Source organism: Saccostrea echinata, unplaced genomic scaffold (assembly GCF_033153115.1).
Source record: "Saccostrea echinata isolate AGI-Se365-2 ecotype Australia unplaced genomic scaffold, CSIRO_AGI_Sech_v1 ptg000004l, whole genome shotgun sequence".
Classification (NCBI taxonomy): domain Eukaryota; kingdom Metazoa; phylum Mollusca; class Bivalvia; order Ostreida; family Ostreidae; genus Saccostrea; species Saccostrea echinata.
Genome location: NW_026889753.1, coordinates 3068799 through 3095728, shown reverse-complemented (window position 1 = coordinate 3095728; position 26930 = coordinate 3068799). Strand labels below are relative to the sequence as shown.

The following is a 26930-nucleotide window of genomic DNA, read 5'->3' as shown; positions in this document are numbered from 1 at the left end:
TTTTATCTCAGATTTCTTAATTATAGTATCTCCCCTTGAAAAAGCATCTTCGCTAGCCAAGGGTTTCCAATCCAAAATCTACTCTCGGAAACCCTTGGCTAGCTAAGATGCTTGAAAGAGGGTGTGACCCTTCATAGATACAAATCTGAATGTCCTTTACCCAACGATGTTATGTGGTTTTGGAATCTATTCTGTTGTGTGTAACAAGAAGGATTAATACGGATAACAGATGGTACTCTAATTTATTTGAAATACTACAAATTTGGGTCTGAAAATCCAGTACATTCTGCTTTTTAGTGTATTAAAATATCACATTAACCTTGTAGAGAAGGTTTCGGTAAAAGCGCTGCCATCTGAGAAAAACAAAAAAATAATTATTAAAAAAAATTACAAAATGAATAAATTCATATCATTTTTTATATTCATCTGGAATAATTTCGTGCATTACCTTAACAACTTCCAAAATGATAAGATGATGGTCATCTACAAAAGAGGAATAGATTACATGGAGCGGTTGCATATGCGTTGTTAAGATTGAAATTCCATTTATTGTCATAAAAATATAGCGCAATCTCAGGGGAGAGAGAGAGATGACATCCTGTCATGAACTACCTCCGTTTGATGGCGCGGAGTTTTATTTGGTGGTTCACAATTTTTCCAATGTTTTAATACCGTAGAGATTTTAATTTTAAAAAAAATCTCATTTTACTATACAATGGAAAATTATTGACAGTTCGACATGTACCTACTTGCGTTATGGTGCCTCAAATTCAGGATGACTTACGATTTATATCAAGCAAGGTAAATCTTGAGTTCAGATCATGTGACGCTGTGATGCGTCCATCGCTGTCTGTGTCCAAAGCGGCGAAAAAAGTGTCAGATTCTTTCGTGGTACCAAAGCCGGAAGAGACCCAGCCGTGTTCGAATTCAGTTCTGGTGACGCTATGATCGCCTGTGGAAAAATGCTTCAAAATTGAAGTGGAACCAATGTGTTTTCAGTCAGTATAATTTCTGGAAGTACTTTGTGATTAGTTTCTTTATTACCACGGGAAAAGTTGTTCGATGGTAAATATATTTGATAATTTACTGCATGTTAATCCGGTTAATTAAGTGCAACTACTAGATTAATTTCATTTCTTTCTTATTCTTCATTAAAAAATTAAAAATCATACACAAGAACAAAATAGAAAAACAAAATAGAGAAAAAACTTTCACCATTTGTGTCAAAAGAGGAGAAGTAGAGTGAAAATTCGTGTTTTGTGAGTATGTTGTCCTTATTGACATCAGACCTCTCGAACAGTACGGCAAGTGGAGCTTCCAAAATTATCTATAGAAAATAAAAATAGTAAATTATTATATTGTTGACGGGACAGAAAAAGATTAAAATAAAAAAAGTATTACATGTATATTTAAATTCATTTCTACTTTTATAATTTTTATCTATGAAAAAAGGCCAACAAAGTTCTCAAAACTTTAAATTCTGATAACCCTATATACTCATAATTAACAAAGATAAGTAAATAAATAATATTTTTAACCCCGATCCATTTCTGTGCAAATTCGTTGGCTGTTACTTGACCGTCACCTGATAATATAAGTAAATGTATTGGTCAATAACAATAAAAACAAATAATTGGACATTTCATGACATTTTTTTTATTAGCGTACGCTCTTTGACATGGAATAAAAGATTGCGGAATAAAAAATGTTCCTGGAGTGTATTACTTCGCCAGAACTTTTCAAACTGCACTAGATTTTTTTCTGAGATAATTGAAATAGATTCATACTTATTGTTTGGCCATTTTCACAAAGAATTGTCTACGGATTTTTCCGTTTCCCCACTCATGACAAGGAGCACACGTCAGGTGTGACCGGTCGACAGGGGATGCTTAATCCTCCATGGCACCTGATCCCACTTCTGCTCTGCTCCCGATTTGTATTGTTACAATGGACTTTCGAGCTTGATTATTTTTCGTAATCTCCATATTTCATTCTTCAAAAGTAGGATTCAAATTTTAGTGGTTGCAACTTTTGCATTTCTTTTGCAATCGCAGAATATTAAGCAAACTTCTACGAAAATTGGACAGAAATTGCATGTTAAATAGCATTTACAAAGTACAGTTAGAATGTCTTTGAAAACTTATATAGTGGAGATTGGATATAAATAATTAAAGAAACTAAAAAAAGAAAATAAAGAAAATAAAAAGGAGGTGACAAGGAAAATTCCCATTTGTTGGGGTGCACTATACTTTTTTCTCTATGAATTTCGGAAAGATCGACTACTCCTATATAGGTGTTCAGAGTCATTTTCCATGGTTTATTAAATTTCTAACAAAAATCTAGTGACACTGAAAACCTGATGCAAGTGTAAAAAAAAAACAAAAAACAACAACAACAACAACAAAACAACAAACAAACAAACAAACAAACAAAAAAAAGAAAGAAAAAGAAAAACGGGCCGCCAATAAACACATTAAAATCTAACCCCCCAACCCCCCCTCCTTGATTGTTTCTAAAAATTTTAAGAAAAAAGACCATGGAAGATTTAATCACACTGCTGTAAAATATAGGGGATAAATAGGACTTGCCGTCTGTGTCGAAGACGTTGTACATGGGGTTCAAGTCTCTTGCATCAATAATGTTGTCGTCATTGAGATCAGCTAGGTAGAAGAAAGCTTCTGCGTGCTCCTGATTCTGGTGCGTGATCGATTGCCATAGTGACACAAACTCCGTTTTGGTCACCTGGCCATCGCCTTCGAAACATATTCAAAGCTCTACATAGTGTTTTAATAATTAGAAACATAAAGTTAGATGGTTTTCAACGACCTATATTGAAATGATTTCTGGCAGTTAGAATTAATAGAATATGAAAAGCTCCAGCCAAATTTTAAAAAGTTTTACAAGCATGGAAAAGATTTTTTCACAGAATGTTTACTATATGATTATTGTTAATGGTATCTTGGAATTTGTTTAGATTGTGGGTATGTATTACCATCTGTATCGAAACCATGATAGACGTCCTCTAGTTCTGGTTCTGAGATCATTCCATTCATGTCCTTGTCGGCCTTCAGGTACAGGACATTAATGATACCGTACATGTCCAGCTTTGGGTCAACGTCACTGGAGGAGTTGGGGATATTAATGTAGGAAGAAAGGGAGAAGCACAGATAAAAGCAGGCGGAACAAGCATTGACAAGTCGTACAGTATATAAAAAGCAAGCAAAGTAAGCATCGATACGTCATTGTAAAGCATATAAAGCATGGTGTATGAATTAATTTTAAGGCATTAATAACAACCCCTTTTTATATATATTTAAAATGATGGAAAAATATATTTTTTTATAATTCTGAGATCCATTCAAAACGCTCATTTTTGTATGATAGTGTCTTATGAAGAAAGTTGACATTCGAGCGAACACACCGTTGGTCTCAATTGTTCATTAGTTTTTGATATTTGTTATAATTATGTATTGGCAACTTAAAATCTCATTGAATTTCTATATCATCTAGTTTCTCTAAATACAAGGGGGAAAGGAAATGATATTTACCCTTGTCCATGACTTCTGACGAAAAGAACAGCCAATGTCAAGAATCGGAGCTAAGATTATAAAAAAAAAAATGCGTCAACACAAAAAAAGAGATTTTTATATTTAAAAATGCTAAAGATATTGTACTTACCATTCTGAAAAATTTCTGCAACAGACGATGGCCAATCGCAAGGTACCGGCAGAGGCCAATCGCAAGGTACCGGCAGAAGTGTCAGAAATCGAAACAGTCTATAGATTACGTTGTAAAAGGCCAACGAAAGTTAAGTTTACGTTCCTACTAATTCATCCATAAAGCTAGCTTCACGTATTTTGTAAACAACTTTTCAGACAGATACATTTCTTTGACCTGTCACAAAATACGTTTTGAAGTTTTATGTATATTATTTATTTGGACATTCGGAAAGTTTTTCGAATTCCTATTAAAAATTCATTCGTAACGTCCAACGATATCCTCTATATCACCACAGGCGCCCTGAATTGTAATCCGTAAGTATAGCAGAGGCCTAAGAATGAGAAGAACTGCGTGTACCCAATCTCAATATAAATGTGTATTTACTAGTATATACAGGGCTAGGATTTTTCGTTCTAGGGCTTTATTTGCTACTAACATGTGTATTTGGTATTTGCTACTACACATGAAGAAATCGAGATACAAGCCACTTTTTTTAATTTTTGCGTTTTTACAATATAAACTTTTTTGTCCGACGGGCCACAAAAAATCCAAATTGCATTATATCGCAGCAGGACAGAACAAGAACCAAATTTTTGCTTGTTTCGGCCTTTTCCTTTTTAAATTATCTTTCACCTCATGTCTGTGATGTAATGTCGGCAGGTGAGATTATTTCTGATAGCGTTGGAGAAATGGAATGATTAAAGACCAGTATCTCCATTGATATCGTGCATTATTAAGATTTCCTCAGGGTTATTTTCTTACTTATACGTATATTAGTTTCTTTTATTTAAAATTTAAAAAAAAAATCAAAATATGTATGGGATCTTGGTTATTTTTTTTTAAATGTTGTCTGATGCAGTATTCAATGGTTCGATTCCTTATTAAGGAGGAATTCAGTGCCTGTTTTGTCGTTGGTCTTTGTAACCTTTGCAGAAAGATATATAATAGATCGTGTTAATCATGTATCTCAACATATGTAACATAATTATGCTTAATTTTCGTGATACATGTACTTGTAAACGAGCCTGAACCATATTTCTATTCCATTGTGAAATAAGCAAAATTACTGAAAATATTGCTAAGAATAAAGATACCAGATACCGGACAAATACGTCATCAATCAATGTATAAAACAAAACTTTAATTGGTACTCTCCTCATTTTCTTTAGTGGAATAAATTCTTTGCCTTCTACATGACAGGTATCTCAAATCGATTGAGAGAGAGAGAGAATTATGGATTGTTAAAATCTTCAAAATGGTCAAATTTAATGTAGCCCGTACCTCAGGTTCTGAAAATTAGCAGTAAAGTACACATGTAATTGAAAATGCTCTCGAAAATTTCAAGAACCAATGTTTTTCCCTAGTAAATCATCCAAATATGAAAAAAGATGAGTCATTCTCTGCGGTGTTTTTTTTCCCTAGTCCAATGGGATATGGGTAGCTCAGTCGGTAGAGCGCTAGCTCCGTGATCGGGAGGTCGTGAGTTCGATTCTCGGCCGTGACAGACCTAAGTCGATAAAAAAAAATGGATAGCAACTGTTCCTTCGCCATGCGCTCGGCACTTTGACCTTCAAAACTGAGGCCCCGTGTCACGGCAGGCGTTGGCACGATAAAGATAACTCACTGCTCAATGGCCCTGAGTGCCGAGTAAAGGTCAAATTTGAAGCCCTTCATCGGTATATGGTGACGTCTCTATATGAGTGAAAAATTCTCCAATGGGACGTAAAACAAAATAAAATCAATCAATCAACCAATGGCATACGTCAAATCACCGGAGGAATGAACATGAATATTGTTAATTTATAAAAATGTTGTCGATATATCTAAATGTCGAATTAAACGCCACAACAAGAGAATTTTTCTTTTCAAGAAGTTTTTGAATAAATTTTGCTTCATAAGAATACAAAAACAGGTCTTCTAATAACGGAATTAAGTAATAATTTTAAGAGTTATTGTTCCTGGCTGAGGAGCGGCCATCTAAGACCTTTTATTTGTACTAAATCTAAAACATTTTTCAGATTCTGTTTCTATTCTACAGGTATAAATTTTGCAAAACAAATTTCATAAAGTTTCTAACTGTGGGAACAACTGTTAATATAGTTTTAAAATATTTACTTTGGTCTTAAAGTTTCGTTATACAAAAGATTTTTTTTCATAAGCATACTAGTATTATCCACGTTCTAACCAATAATTTATTGCTTATGTGAAATAGAACAAATAACACTGACGCTTCTTCTTTCTCAAGTTACTGCTAATCCTGATAAAACATTAAATAAGTTAGAAATTATTCCTTTATTATGCAAATTTTATTTTTTGCCATACATATTTAAAACAAGCAATAACAAAATGAACATGAAAAAAAGACAGTTAAATAATAGAATTTCTATAAAGATCACAGACGAACTATCTTTGGCAGACAACAAAATTATAACAGAAATGTTAGAGTTAATGTTATTCAGATGAAACTTAGGTCTAATCTTATCTGAATGGCACTTAAAATATACAGAAATTTTTCTGTCTTTAATATCTCAGTGCATGTCAAAGAAATAAACAGGGAATATTACAGCTGGTTGTTCATAACGAACTCCATTACACAGATAGAGAGATCTTTCTTACCTATTTTAGTGATATTTTCGTAATTCTGAAAGGGGAAAAAAAATTATCATTAATTTAATATTCTTTGCATGTTCTTTATTTCTAAAACATGCTTATTTCATTTCTATATTTCTAAAATATACTTACTTCATTCAATCAATGTAATTTCAAAAGAGGAAAAAGTACTTTCAAGTGGCTTGCAAAAATGAAGTTCATTCATTGTGAATTCACAAATTTCGATTATTTTTGAAAGATTCAAAATGGAGTATAAAAATGATGTATTGCAACAACATAAAAATGAAAACCCCCAAAAAGAGAGAGAGAGAGAGAAAGTATACATACACCTTGTAAAATTGCACTGCATGATTTGATGAAAAAACAGATACAAAAAATATCTAAAATGCATATGTTCACCCCCTCAAAATACTACCTGATTTTATTGAGCATTTTATGCTATTGCAACATAAATTTTAAAAAAACTTATAAACAATATACTACACCATACTTTCCTCACCTATCATGATTATATAATTTGTGGGTAAAAAATAAACAAAAAAACTTCAGAGGGGGGAAGGGTCAGTTGATGCTGAATGCATTTAGTTCACAGCAGTGAACTGTCTTTTATTTGAATATCTTAATAGTTATTAAATGCTAAATAAAACTTTTACCAAAAAAATCAAATATGGACAATGTCAGTTTTACCTTAGGAAAAAAATTTGTTACATGGTGTTGCAGCACCCATAAGCAAATATGAAAATCACACCTACACACCAGGTGTATGCGTCAATATATATATACATTACAATATTGTTTTCTATATAGACTAGTGGCATTTATTCGTCGACGAAGTTCAAACTTGCCTTCATGGATAAGCTTTTCAAGAAAACGGATCAAAAATAACTTTCAAAACATCAAATAGTGAAAGAATATAATCATAGAAGTTAAATGATTATATAAATTTGTTCTTTACATGCCTTCAGAAAGAAACAGGTGCTTTATGCAAAAAAAAAAAAAATCTTAATGCAAATTATTCAATTTATATGCACATGCACCTATAGGATTTTTGACACCATCTAATATAAAAAATAATCATTTAATGCTTTTTGCAGATAATTATAAAGAAATTTAATTTCTGCCATCAAACTGCGATTTAATACATGTAGTTTTCCAAAAGATAATAAATTCTTAATTTCTTTAAAATTCTTTCACCTAGTGTATGTTCCTTAATGCCCTGTTCACACATGAACATTAAATATTTAATTCACAGTAAATTGATGCAAAGTAAAATAATGCAATAGTGTTCTGTACACATTTTTGGAAATTAACATATTTTTTCTTTTGTTTTTCCAGCAAAAATAGCATAAGTACCTATATTTAACCACCGACATGTGGCTTGTGACTTAATCTAGCTACATGTATTACGCATGCTTCAACATTAAATGTGAATTAGCTTCGCTTAGCGATCACATAGAGCTAATTCAAAGTAATTTGATGAGCAGTAAATTAATTCGAATTAAATTAATTCATGTTAAATTCTCTGTGTGAACACAGTTCAGATTTAATTCACAGTAACTTTTTAACATATTTAATTCGTGTGAACAGGGCATTATTTTATAAGCTTCTACATTTTACAAATTCAAGATTAATTAAAGTATGGAATGCAACAACAAGGTTATCTACATAAAGGACATTAATTAAGATTACAAAATGACATATCAATGCAAAATCAGACACTGTATACAAATGCAATTTGTAGGGATATAAATGCTTTAAAATTTTGATTGTTTTTGTCATTTTCAGGCATAAACATGAAAAACATAAAACAATGTACAGTTCACTGCTTAACAAAGTGGAATGATGATGATATTGTAAATCTTCAAAGATAAAACAAAAATAAGTGTTACAATTGTCATCATATTGCTGAACATGAGCAATAATTTATATATAAATTAATGTACACTGTACATTTAAACGTTTTATACATGTATATCAGATTTCAAATGTTTGAAAGGTTATAGGTTTATAAAGAACAATAGGAAGTGTCCTCTCTTGACATGTGGCAGATTTTTTTTAAATACATGTATCCCCAATCATGTGCCTCTAAAGACAAAAAAAAATCACAGACACCCATTCTGATAACAAAGGGGAATTGTAAATGCATCCTGACAAGTACTGGCACAAGACTATAACCCCTTACACCAAGGCACAATTACATTATTATATCCCCTGAAAACTTAGGTACACTTAGTCACATATTATATCCTCTGACAACCAGAACACATTTAGTCATTAGTATATCCCCTGTAAAACCCAGGTGCACAAAGTCACATTATTGTATTCCCTAACAACCCAGGCACACTTCAGTCACATTTTTATATCCCCTGACAACCAAAGCACAATTAGTCAATTGACAACTGAGGCACACTTTGTCACATGATTATATCCCCTGACAACTGAATCCTATGACATCTTGGGTATATTTACATGTATAGTCACATTACTATACAGGTGTATTCAATTTCATCACATATTTGTCCTTTATATATTATAGAAACATGGTGAAATATAACTTATAAAACAATGTTATAGATTGAGAAAGGAAAACGGAGAAACAGAGAATGAAAAAAAATATTGTTCTGATTGGGAAAGTAAATAATGTGACAAAGTTAATGATTTAAATGTATCATCAAAGTACAAATACGGTAAACAAAATGAGCTGTACATGTCTTAAATTTCATGCTTCATGGCCAGAGTAATACTTGTTTCACTGAATATCAACATATCCTAAATAAAACTCCATAAAAAAATGATTTGTCTTAGCAAAATTAAATAAATCCACAAATAAATAGCATAAATAAAAGAAACAAAGCTCGACTTTCAAACAAAAATTTTTTAGGATACAACATATTGCACAATCTTTTCAAAGGGATTAGACATGAATCTTATAAAATTCACATTTAGTTTAAACATAATTAATTGGTCTTCTTTTAAATCAGTTGTTTTGTAAAATGTTTCCGTTAATAGCATTTTCAAATCTGGAAATATATAATTCCTAATCTTTCTATTTACAACAATATTGATTGGCATAGGAGTAAATTAATGCATAATTACATCATATGCAGATGTATTTATAATCCAAAGAAATGTCAAATATGACATATGCAGCCACAGATGAATTCAGGTACAATATCATTTGGTTGCTAATATCTACAGGGACTGTTGTTTACATGGCAATGAGTATTTGAGATCATGTTTGTTTTTCTTTCCATATCACTTAAGTGCATAAAATGATTTTGCTAATATAACATAGGCAGAGTTTACTATTCTAATGTGTTTATGTTTCAGACAATTTTCAACACGATAATCCCAACAAACAAAAAAACTTTATATCACTCCTTTTTTCTGAATAAATCAACATAAAATGAACATGACAATTTATGAACATTATAAAGGAGATGGGTGAACAAGGCATGCAAAATGCCAATAGCTTCAAAGGTATAAAAGTTGTACATGTTTTCAATTTGTGAATTTAGAATTAAAACTTTTTATCATTGAAAGGTATGAAATTATGACAAACAAAACTTTTTTCTGCAGAAATATTTTTCTGAAAAAATCATTGTATGATTTTAAAAAAAAGGGTAGTATTCTTGGGGTTTGAACCCAAGAAATAAAAATCCTGAGTAACAATTTTACTATGGAGACTAACATGTGAACTACTACGCTATAACACTCATAACAAAAACTGGCATTTAAATCATGTTTGTGATATGACCTTTGACCAAACGGACTTCAAATATTTCTTGGAAAGAAACAAATGTTGTGCCTATACAGTGTATTTTTAAGGTATAGTGGGTTTTTGTTCAACGTTTTTGTTAACCCAAGAATGGTTTGTTTTTTTTTTTTGCATAATTTGAGTACATACAATCTTTCAAAAAAATGGAGTGAAGACTGACTCGTATGGAAAAATGTGTTTTAGTATGCAGAATTGATCATTTTTGCCCTCTTTGATGTATGTCTTCTATTTGGTAGTTAATTTCTTTTTTTCTGAATTTTTTGCGATGTTTGGTAATGTAAAATGAAATATGAAAGAAATTTTGTCATAATTGAGATTTAATTTTTCTTTTTCATATTTGATGCACAATAGGCATTTTGCTCACCTTGTGTGCCCATCTTCTTTAAGATAAAATTGAACCCATGATAAACTATAGTTGACATAAATCTATAGGTATAGGGGTTGAAATTACTGCTAATTACAAGCTGTGCTGAAACATTTTTAGATTTAGGGGGTCAAGATTGAGGATGAAAAACAAGGAAAATACACAGGATGTCCTGTGCTTTATGTGCTCTTTAGTATATAAACATTTTTTTAGCACCTAATAACGATTTGTGAAAATACTGCCCCCTTCCCCCATTTCTATTGTTCTGCACAATTCTGTAAAATACGGTCATTCAGTACACTAGTACATGTATTATAATTGTTCAAGTGAGCCATTTAGTAATCAGTTATTGATCACTCATTCATCTACTGGATGTGAATTTAAAAAAAAGTCTATATGAATTACATGAACAAATCACCAAATTTTCATCAACTCAAGTCTAAGGGTTTCTGCCAATGAATTTTTGCATACTTCATTCTGCCATTTACATGGAAAAAAAAAATTTGTGGTTTATCACAGAATGGAATTTCCTCTACCCACTCCATGACTAAATCTGTTATCCAGTGACAATATATGCACACACAATTAACAGTCAATCCTGTCCATTTGATAACTTTTCATTTTCATTGGCTATTTCTGACTCCTCATCTGTTTCATAATCCTTACCCTGAAATAAATTTAAAAAAAATTAATATCATAAACTTAGATAAAAGTGGAATTATGATATTGATTTGTTTAAAGGTTATTTGGTACCTATGCAGAAGCTTCAGACAAAATTGGTCCTTTAAATCTTTCTAATTGTGTAGTGTTATCTAATTTTCAAACATTATGTCTAATATAAACAAGACAACTATTTTGAGAATTCATGATTGAAAAGGATATATTGACAGGATATTGAACATGGGTTCTAAGATCTACATATTGAACCTAGACCTCAAAGAGTAACCAGAATCATCTAGATTTTCATTAGGAAGCTCATGGACCTTTATGGTCCACCTGAGTATAAAAAAACATTACACCTGTTCAAGTTCCTTATGCTATCAGGAATAGTTGGATCACGAGTCAAACTTAGCCTAACCTGGGACACAAAACCCTGCATAGGAGTAATGATTTTTTTTTTCAGCTTTGGTAAAGATCTCATTGCTCATTATATTTAAGCATATAGTTTGCTTGTTAGATATCCAACAATGCTTTTGGTCATTGGATGATACATGAAAAAAGACAAATACTGATAGCAACTCCTCACCTGAGTGACCTAGAAAAATGTTATTTATATCAACCAGATTTCAAAATAAATTTCAATTATGAACTTAAACAAGATCTTTTCCATCAATATCAAATATATAAAATAATTATCACATTAATGAATCAATAACTAAAAGACAATTCTCTTCAATAACATGTTATCAATATACAGATAATGATTTTTAGAAATGCCTGCAGTCTTGACAATGATTGGTTTGGCCAAGACACTTTCCTTTAAAACTTAATCTTTACAGTAATGAGACAGATGGGGTCATTAACACTAAAAACAATGTATTTACATATTCCTCAGTAGTTTTTCTTCTCAAGCCTTACACAACAGAAGTCTCTGATGAGACTGACTCTAAAATGGTTTACACTTGAAAGTAAAATGGTGCATTAATTTGTGTTTATACCAGTTCCTTTTTGAAATTTCAGTGAAAAGTAAAAATACTCTTCACTGAAAGCAGTAAAGACAAGCAGCAGAAACAGACAATATACTGCCACTGTAATAAATAAGGTACACTGCTATGGTATATGATATGGTCATCTGGAACTACATGCTGCATATCTGTTTATGCATAAAAAATGTCACAAGCTATGACCCTGTTAATTGCAAATACAATGTACATTAGAATAAAGATACTGTAACATAGTTTAAGTTATTTACCATAGCTGTATAATGCCAAAAGGCAGTCAAGTGACCTATTTTGGGATCACAACACCCCTTCCCAAACAGAGACATCAACTGACAGGGTTTGATGATTCTAGGCTTCAGAGTGTGAGATTCCTATGGAATTCAAAAATGAAGTCACAGCCACCTGCTTTTGTTTGGGTTGTGAAACACTTTCTTCCCAAGATACATCACCTAACCAGGCTCAAAGTGTGCAAGATGTGATTAAAACACAACTTGACTACCTATATATAGCCATAAAATTCAACCACAAATCTCTGATGAGACTGTAGCTCTACTGGTCTGTAAGTATAACAAAGGAAAGGTAGCACTTAGATTTGAAACTTTGCAGCATGCAGCAATAAATAGAATTATGTATCTTAATGTAGTCTACTTTAGTGCCAAGTTATATTGAAATCCAAAGAAAACTGTAGGAGGAGTAGCGTTTTGAAAGTATTTCACAGAAATTTCTATTTTTAGTAACCATGGCAACACCATTTACTGAAATCAAAAACTGATATATACTATTATGAATCATAGTGTAGTCTAATTGTGTGCCAAATTAGACTGAAATCAGACCAAAACTGTAGGAGGAGTAATGTTTAAAGGAATTTTACAGAAATTTCTATTTTTAGTAACAATGACAAAACCATTCATCAAAATCAAAAACCAATTCATCAAATTATGTATCTTAGTGCAGTCTACTTGTGTGCCAAGTTATATTAAAATCAGACTAAAACTATAGGAGGAATTGTGTTTTAAATGAATTTCACAGAAATTTCTATTTTTAGTAACCATGGCAACAACTTTCATCGAAAATAAAAACCGATGCACTGAATTATGTATCTTAGTATAGTCTACTTTTTTGCCAAGCTATATTCACAGGATGAACTTACACAATTCAGTCAACTGAATGGTGACTGATAGGTATGGATATGTCACTGAATGGCAGAGATCTGCTTTTCAGTTACCTTTCAGTAAACTCTCAGTCACCTTTCGGTTAGCTGAATGGCAGAGTTTCACCCTGTGATTGAAATCAAAAATTGAGACCAAAACTGTAGGAGGAGTAGCATTTTAAAGGAATTTCACAGAAATTTCTATTTTTAGTAACCATGGCAGCACCATTCACTGAAATCAAAAAACGATGAACTAAATTATGTATCTTGTCTGCCAAGTTATATTGAAATCAGACCAAAACTGTAGGAGGAGTAGCGTTTTAAATGAATTTCACAGAAATTTCTATTTTTAGTAACCATGCCAACACCCTTCATCGAAATAAAAAAATGATGCATGAAATTATGTATCTTACGCAGGTATGTTAAGGCTGCAAGCAGATATCCTACTTGCCTATACAGTATGACGTCATAGTCAGCTGTATGACGTGAAATTTAGAGTTAGTGTTTTCTTAATATCTATATTTAAAGATTAATTTCAGGTCCAAGAAGTAAATAGATTCATTCAAAAATATAATATAAACTAAATCTTGTCTTTCTTGAAGTGGTATAAATAGCTTAGTATTTATCACGGGGTAAAATACAAAACTCATGACGTCATAACTATTGATCAAATATTTGCCGAGTGAAAATTAAACATGACGAGAATTCATGTCTACAAATATATAACCAGAAGTCTCTGACGAGACTGTAGCTCTACTGGTTGTACTTATAAAAGAAGATAAAAGTAGCACTTGGACTTGAAACTTTGCAACTGCAATAAATAGAATAATGATCCTTCAAGTTGGTTTAGTCTCTTTTTGTGGCAAGATTTATTGCAATCAGACTAAAACTGTTGGAGGAGTAGCCTTTTAAAAAATTTTACAGAAATTTCGATTTAAGTAACTATGGCAACATCATTCAACAAAATCAAAAAACAATAATAACAATTATGTATCTCAGTATAGTCTACCGGTATGCCAAGTTATACTGAAATCAGACAAAAAGTGCAGGAGGAGTAGCGTTTTGAAAGTATTTCAAGAAATTTCTATTTTTAGTAACCATGGCAACACTGTTCATCAAAATCCAAACTGGTATAGAGAATTATATATCTTAGTGTAGTCTACTTGTGTGCCAAGTTATACTTAAATCAGACAAAAAGTGTAGGAGGAGTAGTGTTTTGAAAGTATTTCAAGGAAATTTCTATTTTTATTAACCATGGCAACACCGTTCATCAAAATCAGAAACGAGATAAAAAGAATTATGAATCTTAGTATAGTCTACTTGTGTGCCAAGTTATATTGAAATCAGATCAAAACTATAGGAGGAGTAGCGTTTTGAAAGTTTTTCACAGAAATTTCTATTTTTAGTAACCATGGCAACAACGTTCATTGAAATCAAAAACCGATATACAGAATTATGTATCTTAGTGTAGTCTACTTGTGTGCCAAGTTATACTGATATCAGACCAAAACTGTAAGAGGAGTAGTGTTTTGAAAGTATTTCCAAGAAATTTCTATTTTTAGTAACCATGGCAACACCGTTCATTGAAATCAAAAACCGATACACAGAATTATGTATCTTAGTTTAGTCTACTTATGTGCCAAGTTATATTGAAATCAGACCAAAACTGTAGGAGGAGTAGCTTTTTGAAAAATTCTTTACAGACGAACGGACAGACAGACAGCTAGTCAGACAGACAAGGGACACCTTACTATCGCATAAGCTCGTCTGGTCTCTGACCAATAGAGCTAAAGAGGGAGTTTTAAAGCATATACAGTAAATGTTTTGTGTGATTCATGAGGATTTAAATATTAAGAATCAGGTACGCTGATTTATGCTTATCATGTTTTCTTATAATGAACACAGGCAGTGTTTTGAAATCCCGATCAGCCTTTCCTCTGTCGTTCCAACAAAAAAGATATGCAAAAGTTCAACAATACGCCGCACACTTTGAAACATGATTTTTGTTTGTATCGAAAGCTTGTATTCTAAGTAGGATTCTAGCAGCACTTTTCATGACCCGGTGATGTTTTTACATTATTATTTTCACAAAAAGAAATAAATTATCCCCGGAGTAGTGTTGAACTTTTTACTTTTTCGTTAAGGCAATTTTTCTATTTATAGATGTCACGTGATGACGTCGTAGTGGAGTGCTTCTTTCAGCCTAAGATTCAATGACGTCTATACAAAGGATAATATTAGTAAAATTAATGTTTTATCTATGGCTTTTCCGATTTATGAATGTTACATTTTACGAAAATAGTCTAAATTCGCCGAAAATTATCTGGGTACTGCCTGAATATACCTGCGTAGTGTAGTCTGCTTTTGTGCCAAGTTATATTGAAATCAGACCAAAACTGTAGGAGGAGTAGTGTTTTGAATAATTGTTTACAGAGAGAGGGACAGCTAGACGGACGGACGACGGACACCTTACTATCGCATAAGCTCTTCTGGTCTCTGACCAGTAGAGCTAAGAATGAGGTCATCATAACCTACTTTTTGGGTTGCACCCCCCCCCCACCCCCCCCGACATGAAAAAATTTGCAAGTGGACAGATATATCAATGGACAAGTCTATATCATCATAAGACCCACTAAAAGACAAGGTGAACAAAAAAAAAACTTTGAAAAAAGGAAAACTTGTGTCAAACTATAGTTTGTAAGTAGATGTTTTCCTCAAATCAGATAAAAATTGTCAATAAGTAGCACTTTGACATTATTTAATAGATGATTCTGGTTACCATGGAAACATTGTTTCTTAAGACTTATAAATTGGGTGAATCTTCATGTGGAATAAAAAAAACTCTCAACCATGGACAAACCTGCTCAATTTTTTCATCCAACATTCTGAAGAAGTCTAGCTGACTATTCGTTACCCTGCAAAAAAAGTGCATTGAGAATTATTCCCTTCCTCAGGAAAACTCAAAATCTGCTGCATTTTATCAGTTTTATGAAATGTATTTCAAGTAGAAGACACTCTCATTCTTTTTCAGCTTCTGAACAAATCTTCTGACAACAAACAATCATATTCTTCTTTAAGGCCTCTGTCCGACCATTTAAAAGGTTTGAACCCTGACTTCATATTTATATGTATAACAAGATATGAAAATAGCATTAAGAGCTACATGTTACTGTAACCTGAACTTTTCATCCATGTATTATGTCAACGAAAGTCATCATATAAAGAAAATTATTATACCTCTATTAAGAATACTCAAATTTGATTGGCTGGTAAGAAGGCTTTTAAACTCAATAATGACTCCAAAAAGTACCGTTTACAGCAATAATGACCTAGGAATCATTGCACGTGGGGTATAATGACCGGTCAATAAAATTAATGACCGCTAAAAATGACCTGTTAATCCAAATTCCATTCAAATTAAAAAAAATATGCATACAGTAATGATTGTACATTACAAAAATTGCCGTTATAAAAATATGTATAGTATTTTTAGGATACGGAACACGATTGGCCTTTAGATGCGTCATAACATTTATCGTTTTCATTGAAATTAACTTTCGTTACAATACAATGTCAAATTCAACGAACGCAGACTCGGCTCTCTTGTACAGTAAAAGTCTGCACCAGATTGTCATTGTAGTCAGGGATGGTATCTGTGAATTTATAAAAATGCAATGTTACTGACAATCACAGAGTGTTTTAATAAATCGGCGGTGCAAAAACTTACAAGACTGGCAGCCGAAAAGTAAACAACTTCACTGGCGAATCCCGATCCCGATGGAACACTGATAACAGTTCGTAGGTCTTATACATGTAATTGATTATTTTAGTAATTAAACTTACAAAAATTGCCTTAACTTATATCGGTATAAAAAAACAATTGATTACCCCTTATGAGTTCAACATGGTGAAATAAGGACCCTCGACCTGGCCCACTTGCTGACCTGACCTGACCTCGGCCGCTGGCCTCGGTCAGGTCAGGTCACCTCGTGGGCCAGGTCTCGGGTCCTTATTTTAGCATGTTGACCTCATAAGGGGTAATTAATTGTATAATGTACTCTATACATCAGCTTGAATCTGCATTTATAAAAAATATATGAAAAATATAAAAATAAAAATATATTATTTATTTACATACCTGACTTTTGGTTGAGTTATATTTGGCACACCATTATCAAGTTTGGATTTCTTAGCATCCTGTTAAAATTAAAAAAAAAAGTAAAATATTTCATTATTATACTGATTTCACTCAATGATATTGGGTCATATATAGTAGCTATATATACTACATAGCCATATAAAGTTGTAGATTTTTTTTAAAAATTCAATACAGTGTATTTGTTCTTTAAAGCATCATTTATTTATAAATGGCTGTCCTACAGTAGCTTTAGCTGCTTATAAAATCTAATTCAGCTTCTTATCAATTGCCATCAAGGTGTCAAATAAAAATTTCATCTAAAAATATCATCAATTACCAGCAGCTTACTTTTGTTAGTTTCTCTTACAAATGTCATCAGGTTATATGATTTGCAGTCATAAATAAATCATTGAATTGGATTAAAATGAGTAATTTTTCACTGAAACTGGTGAACCAATTAACAATTTTGACTGACAACTTCCATGAAATTAACAAGAGATACCAATCTCACCTACTGTCATCTGCCATTACAATATATAATAATAAATTGATCTGTTGCTAAAGTCACTTTCCAACTCATGATTAGTTATCTTTCAGTCAATAACAAGTTAATTAATTAACTGTTTTTAATAACAATCACCTACCAGTATAAATAATAACAGTTAACATTTTTACAAATAATCACTGTTCAGTAGTTGATAGCAGTTACATGTAATACCTGTTTCACCTTCATACCTGAGAGCGATATAGAATTCTTTCATAGAGCAAAACATTTTGTTGACCTACCAGTCCCTGTGTCACCTTCTGGACTCCATTAGAGGACAGCGCTCCTGAACTCTTTTGTGGCAGTTTGAACATTCCAGAATCTTTCCGTTTGTTGGGAGCTGGCTTTGAGGAGTCATTGTTCTCCTTGGTGTCACCTACAAATATATGTCATTTTGAATTTTGTAGCACAGACAAAAAATACTAGCTATAACATTTAATTATGTCACACAGTGAACCATACAGGTAATCATAATTAATCTGTGTCTATAGATGAAAATGATGGCCAGTAGAACACTCCATATTAATTCCATCACCAAAATAAGTTCTTCTGCTTAATAAAGAGGAACAGAATATTCCCATCAACTTACTGTAGGCAAGATCAGTTCTAAAACTAAGTCCTACATGTGTATCTATCGCACAAGTGAACATATTATTATTAATGAATCCCTGGGTTGCACACATATCATTTTTAATGAACCTACCCACGTTATTTCCTGGGTTGCACACATATCATTATTAATAAACCAAGGACCCAAGATGCATCAACTGACAAAGTTTGATGATTTTAAGCCAATTAGTATCTGAAATATTCAAAACAAGACGTGTTTGTGAAACACTGATGCCCCGTATGGCAACTTATAGCTAAGGTTAAACTTTCTCAAATGCAAATCAAATATGTTGGTACCCAAATTAAGGTCTTGTACTGAGGAATATACCTGTAAAATATGAAAGCTCTAGCAGCAACCATTGAAAAGATATGAAATAGGTTAAAGTTTTTCAAAAGTAAGTCAAACATCAAGGTCAAAATTAATGATGCCAAGGAAAGACCTTCTCACAAGAAATACACATGTGAAATATGAAAGCCCTAGCACCAACCGTTTAAAAGATATGGCCAAGGTTAAAGTTTTTCAAAAGTAGGTCAAACTCCAAAGTCACGGTCAAAGGGGAAAAGTTGTTGGTATCCTAAGTAAGGTCTTGATACAAGGATTGCATATGTTAAGTATTAAAGCCCTAGAACCAACTGTTCAAAAGAAATGTCTAAGGTTAAAGTTTTTCAAGAGTAGGTCAAACTCCAAGGTCAAGGTCAATGGGCTACAATTGTTGGTATCTAAAGGAAGGACTTGTCACAAGGATTACACATGTGAAGAATGAAAGCCCTAGCACCAACTGTTCAAAAGTTATGGTCAAAGTTAAAGTTTTCCAAAAGTAGGTCAAACTCCAAGGTCAAAAGGTCAAAGTTGTTGGAATCCAAAGGAAGATTACATATGTGAAGAATGAAAGCCCTAGCACCAACCGTTCAAAAGTTATGACCAATGTTAAAGTTTTTAAAAAGTAGGTCAAACTCCAAGGTCAAAAGGTCAAAGTTGTTGGTATCCAAAGGAAGGTCTTGTCACAAGAATTACACATGTGAAGTATGAAAGTCTTAGATCCAACCGTTCAAATGTCATAGCCAATGTTAAAGTCGAGAAAAAAAATGTAAAACTGGGTCAAACTCCAAGGTCAAGGTCAAATATGAAGGTACTCAAAGAAAGGTCTTGTCACAAGGGATACACATGTGAAATATGAAAGCTCCAACCAATCAAAAGTTATGGCCAATGTTAAAGTTTTTGCGGACAAACAGACAGACGGACAGGGCAAAAACTATATACCCCCGAATCTTTGATACGGGGGCATGAAAATATACATGGTTCTTGAGAAGAAGATATTTTAGCAACCAGTACCTTTGTTTTTATTTCCCTAATTATCCCTCCTTGTTTATGGGGTCAAACCCTTATTCTTAGTATAAATGAAAGCCCCTGGGCAAGGATACCCTGTGACAAATTTGACAAAAATAGACCAAGGGATTCTTGAGATATAGTTCATATTCCAAAAAGTTTATGCACACCGCACAAATGGCCATAGCATTAGCTTTTTGAGCCTTTGGCTCAGAAGAGGTAAATTTAACCTACCCACTTTATTTCCTGGGTTGCACACATATCATTAATTAACTTACCCACTTTATTTCCTGGGTTGCACACATATCATTAATTAACTTACCCACTTTATTTCCTGGGTTGCACACATATCATTAATTAACTTACCCACTTTATTTCCTGGGTTGCACACATATCATTAATTAACTTACCCACTTTATTTCCTGGGTTGCACACATATCATTAATTAACTTACCCACTTTATTTCCTGGGTTGCACACATATCATTAATTAACTTACCCACTTTATTTCCTGGGTTGCACACACACTTGTCATTCTTACTGAGGGACTTCTTGTGCTTGCTCTTTTTGTAGGACTCAGACTCGGTCTCGTCACTGGACTCGTGGTGTAAGTGCGGTTTACTTCTACCACATCCCATTTGAAGACACATGGGGAGCAGTCATTGGTGAAGCTTGCACTGACCTTTAACAAACAGTCATGTCTCCACAACTGATCCTGATCAACTCACAATTCCTGTCAGGAGAAAAAAAATATAGATACACAGCTACTCACTAGGCTTTTTATTTCTGTACACTGTAGGTCTAAGTCTTATCAACATTAAAAATTCTCTGAAATCTGACCTATACTATATATATATATATATATATATATATATATATATATATATATATATATATATATATATATATACAATATGTGTTAATTAATGTACATTTATAAACATAAAAGTGTCTCACCTAGCCAGCTTTAATACCAATGGCATGATGATAAATCTAACATTATACGTAATTATCTAAACAATTATTTACATATTTCATAATATTTGAAATTAAAATATCATGTACTTAACATTGTATTTCACAGGCCACATCTCCTCTGTGATAATTTGACTGTCACCAAGGGAAAAAAAGTCTATATAGCACAGCTAACAGATTTTCCAAGATAACTTTGAAGTATAACTTTCACTGATGTAAAATTAAATAGTTTACCCATGAACATATGAAATTTCTGTCTCTTCACATGCTCTAGACTAGAAAATTCTTATCAAGCCTGACTTAATAATTCCTATATTTACCAATTCATTGTCAAAGTACAGAATGTATAGCTGGAGGTTGAACTAATTAACACAAACATTAATTTTCAAGAAAAAAATTTATGAAGTAGTATCAAAGTAATTTTGCTCTTTTAGTAAATAAAGTACATAGTTAACATTAGTTCAAAATGAACTACAAAACAATGCTATATTATAATGAGTATCTTGTCATAACTTACATGTACTTGTATTTACTTCATAAGTGGTTTGGGATTCAAAATAACTTTTTAATTAATGTATATTCAAGAGACTTAAACATACATGTAAAGTCTTCAATCCCTCTAATCAGCAACAAACTTGTCCAACCATTGCTTAATGATTGTTCCTTTTCTCTCCAAACCTTGGCTTACAAAGATTTACTGTGAGTGGCCAATGTGGTAATATAACCTTGTACCATAGGACTGGCGGTAAATTTAGATTTTGCTTTGATGTTGCTTGTGGTGTATTTGCCAGAAGAATCACAGTTTTTTTTAAGTCATGCCCACCTTTTGGCATCAAGCCATACTGTGACAAGACCTTGACTGATGAATGAATGATGTCAGTTTCAAGACCTGGCTGATGAATGAATTAAGTCAACATTTTTAATTTCAAAAATACTAACATTAGCTTGTCGATGTTAGCTTCATAAATGTTTCTGTATGTTTTCTCCGCGTAGCCTTAATCAGTAAATGATACGTCCTATCTCGAGTTCTCGTCATTCTCTTTCCCGTCTCCAAATACAAATAGCAATTTCACATCAGAAGTCCCCGCGTTTTTTTTTTTACTTCCAATACCATTTCAAACTTTCATTAAAATGTCAAAAATCATTTCATTTTTTTTCTGTACGCTGATTGCCATATAGAAAAAGTTAAATGGCGATGTTTCCCATACCCCCCCCCCCTTTTTTTTTAAAAAAAAAAAACGATCTAGAAAGATAAATTTTCTTTCAGACTTCACGACTTGAATATAAAAGCCTACAATCGCTACCCCCTGTACCTGTTCCTGACAAAGATCATGTTTTCTGCGTCTTCAACATTCCAGAGGTACAATATCTTCACAGGTACCAATTCCGAATCTTTTATCAACAAATTAGGTAGCAGTGACACAGCTAAATACGATCCTTGCAGATGGAGACAGCTTATATATACGGACCGGGGCTTGACACCTCATAGTAGGCGGTGCTAATTATCAACTTGCTTTTCTCTCATTGGTCCTCTGGTACAAGTAACTTACACAATAGATATTAATTGGTTAGCGGTAAATACACTCACAGTTTTTATTCACTCGGGGCTCCGCCCCTCGTGAATGAAAAACTGTGAGTGTATTTACCGCTAACCAATTAATATCTATAGTGTAACTATAACATAAATAGGTCTAAATAAAGATTGCAGTTTCATATACGTAACTGCCCATTAACATGAAAGCTGAAAACCCTTTTTACTTAGAATTTTTACACCATGTACAAAAATCCTTTTTACCCATTTTCTATGAATGTACAAAGTGAAAACAAAAGATTATGTAGTGTTTAATTTCCTCAGCGGATGCTTTACATTGTATTATGAATGTCACGGTACACTTCAGAGTACTAGTATTTTAATTTGCCCACACATAACCATTCAAAATCATTATGCACAGTTCATGTATGAAAGTCTAGGGAGATTGAACACAAGTTCAACCCTCAAAAACTGGTCATTCAGGCAAGTGCAATTTTCAACAGCCCTGACTTTACTATACAACAGTAATCAATATGTAGTAACTCTTATCAAGTCAGTACAGTCAAAATATACAAATTACTCATCTTACTTATGTACATGTTTTCTCTTTAGAAAAGTGGACAGGCTTTCGCCTACATATACATGTAGGAGAAAACTCGTCCACTTCTCTAAAGAGAATAGATATATGTACATGAATTAAATCTAAACACATTTTTATTAACTTAATCCATATTACTCAATGGACACAAAACATAATGCAAGTCTGATATCACCTATAAAGATGTACCACTTCTATGATAGAACTTTCTGTTTTATGGTAAATTCACAACACAATAACCATCAAGACCAAGACCCTATGCAATATTTATAACAGAGATTCCACTCAAAAGCTGTACTATCATATTGATTCTGCAGTTATTCAGACAAGCAACACAAAGATGACTCCACATAATCTAATATTCCTTTGCGGAACACAAATTATAGTCTATGTTATATGCTGAATAGACATATCAAAACTCATTTTTGACAATAATAATTATATTCTGCTCAATAACAGTGAAGCCATTCTCTGGCATTAATGAACCTTAATCATAACAATCATCATTACAGATGACCTTTAGCTTTTTTTTTGGTTTTTTTTTTTTCCTTATTTCAACAATGAAAAAAGCTTAATCTTAAGAACATTCATAATTAAAATGCCCCAAAAAATTCTGCATTTCATTGAAAAAGGATGACTATGTATATAGAGGGTTATAGAGATCACTACAGTAAAACTCACTATAGTGAAGTTTTGGAGACCTGTGAATTTAATTTGCTATATCCATAATTCATTACATGGCATTCAACTCGACATTTAGATATATTGACCACATATTTTCAATTAACAGTAGTTAACATTCCATTCATATGTTGACTCATTATATCCCAGTGAACTTAAATAAAACACACCACTGAGTCTGTCACTTCTGTTTCATTCTTGGATATTTTACTAGAAAAAGATGTTGATGGTAACCTAACAACAAAACTTTATGATAAATCTGATGACTTCAATTTTTCTATTGTCAACTTCCTTTACTTTTGCAGCAAATTAATATACCCTTGTCTCCTACATATGGGGTTTATATCTTCCAGTTGATTCAATACACAAAAGCATGCTCCACATATGAACAGTTTCTAAAACAAGGCAAGCTGCTAACAAATAAGTTGATGAAACAAGGATTTCAACAGTGGCATTTAAAGTCAGCACTTTGCAAGTTCTACGGTCAATACAATGACCTTGTCAGCAAATACAATCTATCATTAAAATGAATGCTGACTGACATTTTTCATACTAATTGTTAATTAGGCCATAATTGTTTTAACTCTGAATTGTCCACAGATTTTTCAGTTTGCCCGATCATGACAATGAGCACTCATGGGTGTGACCAGTCAACAGGGGATGCTTACTCCTCCATGGCACATGATCCCACCTCTGATGTTTTTTAGAGGTCTGTGTTTGCTCTGCTCCCAATTTGTATTGTTTCAAAGGACTTTTGGGCTTGATTATTGTTCGTTACCTCCATATTTCTTCCAAATAATGAATTCCTTAAAGTATACACAGTGAATTTGCAATATAGAATATTTCATTAAAGTATAACTACCAAATGGTTTTAGAGAAGTTTTTGGATGAATTGTGTTTCAAATATAAATACTTACGAAATCTGCAATGTCAGTTCAATATCTTGAAAATTTAGATCTTGAAAATTTGCTATAAAAGGTATAAATTTCGTTACTTTTAACTTCTAGGAGACACAGAATCAGTTAGCTATTACCATAAATTTACTACATCCGAGTTTATTATATCCATAAAATTTTACAAAGAATTTCTTAAGAATTTCTCCGGAATTGCAAAAAAAATTTTGCTGTATCCTTAAATTTGCTATATCCCTGTTCATACTGAACAAGTTTTACTGGATCATAATCTATTATACAAGTTTAAGCTAGATATATAACCATAAAAAACTACGGAGAAGAATTTACTTGATTTCTTAATAGTAACAAATCTAAATAAAATTTGGTCCTTATATGGTAAATCAACACTCTGATAGGATATCCCTCATACTGGTAACCCCCCCCCCACTTTGTCTCATCCAGTGTCCATTCCAAGTCAAGCAGAATGATGATAGAGACAGTACTGTGTATAAATTAAAACACCTTTTCAAAAAGTCACAACAAATATCTAAAGACCTGCTGGCAGCTAGATCTGAACCCAACTTTTCCATTACCAGACTAATCCATTAGAACCTGAGCTTTGTGCTCTATCTTATGTTTGATTTTGTCAATATAGCACGAAGAACTAATGTTGGTTTACAGACATTGATGATCAGGCTGAATTCATGCCTTATTGTCTTGAATTCATTGTGTGACAAAGGAATTGTCATGCTGAAGATGAGTGTACTTATAATTTTCTTAGATAATCAAGTACACCCTTCTTTTACATCATATGTAACTATCTAACTACAAATGTAATTCTTGCATTTTCTCCATATTATGACCTGATTTAGGACTAAATTTATGTGAGTTTGGTAACTTCAGACTTTGAAAGTAGTTGGAAAATGATCCATCAAATGAAATCTCAGTTTTTTTCAACAATAACTAAAAATTCCTTTAAACTTTGCAAACCCTGCTGATTGAAATACCTAATTGTCACAAAGGCAAGTAAATTCTCCCATTTATAGTTATATATCTTATATTCAGTAGTTATATATCTGTTATTCAGTAGTTATGATGTCTGTTATTCAGTATAATATGTCTTACTCAATTTTATAAAATACTAGACCTCTGGGACATATACACTAAAGATTTTTTTATGGACTGAGAAATCAAATAGTATAAAATGTGAGTTAATCTATTTTGTCTTCTACATAGGGTCCCTGTCAGTCTTACCCCAAAAAATGGTTAAATACAACAAAGTATTAATGAACAGAAATCACTGTTGCATGCTTAAATGGGGAAAATACATTCAAATAAATTTATTGAAAAACTTTTAAAATAGTCTAATATAATACAAGAAATACTTAAATTGATTAATTTAAAAATTATTCATTTATTTATTTATTTTTTAATTTGAAATTAAAAAGGCAGATCACTTTAATTGCATAAAAGTACCAATTTCCATTTCATAGTGTATAGAGGATCCTTCCTTCATACTACCCGGTACTTCTTTTATTGCTGCAATAATGTAGCCCTCTCCAGTTTTTAATATTTGGGGGGGGGGATTAAGATACATCATTGCAGCTACTTATACTTATATATTACCTTATAAATCCGAACTGCTGAATGAAAAAATGTCATTGTTTCTCAGTCTTTTTAACAACTTATTCGTAAAAAAAAAAACACAGTCTACCAACATAAGTTTTTATCCGTAAAATCTAATAACGACAGCTGCAGTTGGGGTAGGTAGGAGTTGAGTGGGTGGTGAGTAGGGGGCAGTGAGATGGATAATTGTGTGGGTGGGAGATTGCCAGCCAATAAAGCAATTTAATATGTTTATTTCATATGTGGACTTACAAGAATTTATATATCTTATGAAAAAAAGGATATGAGGCAATAGATATACTCTATGTAATTTTCATTGTCAAATATTAAATGCAAACAAATACCTCATATGCTGCCTCTTTATCAATAACTGTTTCTATGCATTGTTGAAAAAATCATGATTTCATTCACAAAAATATAAAAGATACATTGTTAGTACAAAGAAATACCATGCTTACGTATATACATGCATGCAGTTATCAACATGATCAAGACGATCCTACTACCGGTACATTAGTCAGTATACATTCATGAGTAAATATTAAATGGTGCATCTAACCCCATAATGAGCAAGTTTATTGTAGCTGATCATCTGCAAACACTCTTAAAAAATAAAACAAGTCTTAAAGGTGTACTTAGCTAGAGCCAAAAATTCATCAATTTCACCTGAAATTATAAGGAGAGTACCTACTGTGCATAGTCCTCAACATAGCCAAACTTTATACC

The 26930-nt window shown here is 32.4% G+C and overlaps 2 protein-coding genes across 2 annotated transcripts in view; both read right to left on the bottom strand.

Moving 5' to 3' along the window:
* Window positions 1-269: 269 nt before the first annotated feature.
* LOC133179203 (visinin-like protein 1) lies at window positions 270-4754 on the bottom strand. Its single transcript, XM_061313996.1, has 9 exons — window positions 4734-4754; window positions 3549-3598; window positions 2993-3120; window positions 2589-2753; window positions 1539-1585; window positions 1216-1327; window positions 785-952; window positions 449-483; window positions 270-353 (listed from the first exon to the last, which is right to left on the bottom strand). The coding sequence occupies exons 1-9, from the start codon at window positions 4752-4754 to the stop codon at window positions 315-317; spliced, it is 765 nt and encodes a 254-aa protein (XP_061169980.1). The 3' UTR covers window positions 270-314.
* A 1239-nt stretch (window positions 4755-5993) lies between these two features.
* LOC133179012 (uncharacterized protein C1orf21-like) overlaps window positions 5994-26930 on the bottom strand; it is a 45726-nt gene continuing 24789 nt past the window's right edge. The window contains exons 2-6 of the mRNA XM_061313688.1: window positions 20400-20633; window positions 18208-18341; window positions 17422-17480; window positions 16144-16198; window positions 5994-11139 (exon numbers count right to left, since the gene is read on the bottom strand). Of these exons, the coding sequence (XP_061169672.1) occupies window positions 11065-11139; window positions 16144-16198; window positions 17422-17480; window positions 18208-18341; window positions 20400-20550 (474 nt within the window). The 5' untranslated portion in view covers window positions 20551-20633 and the 3' untranslated portion in view covers window positions 5994-11064. The remainder of the gene's footprint in view (window positions 11140-16143; window positions 16199-17421; window positions 17481-18207; window positions 18342-20399; window positions 20634-26930) is intronic.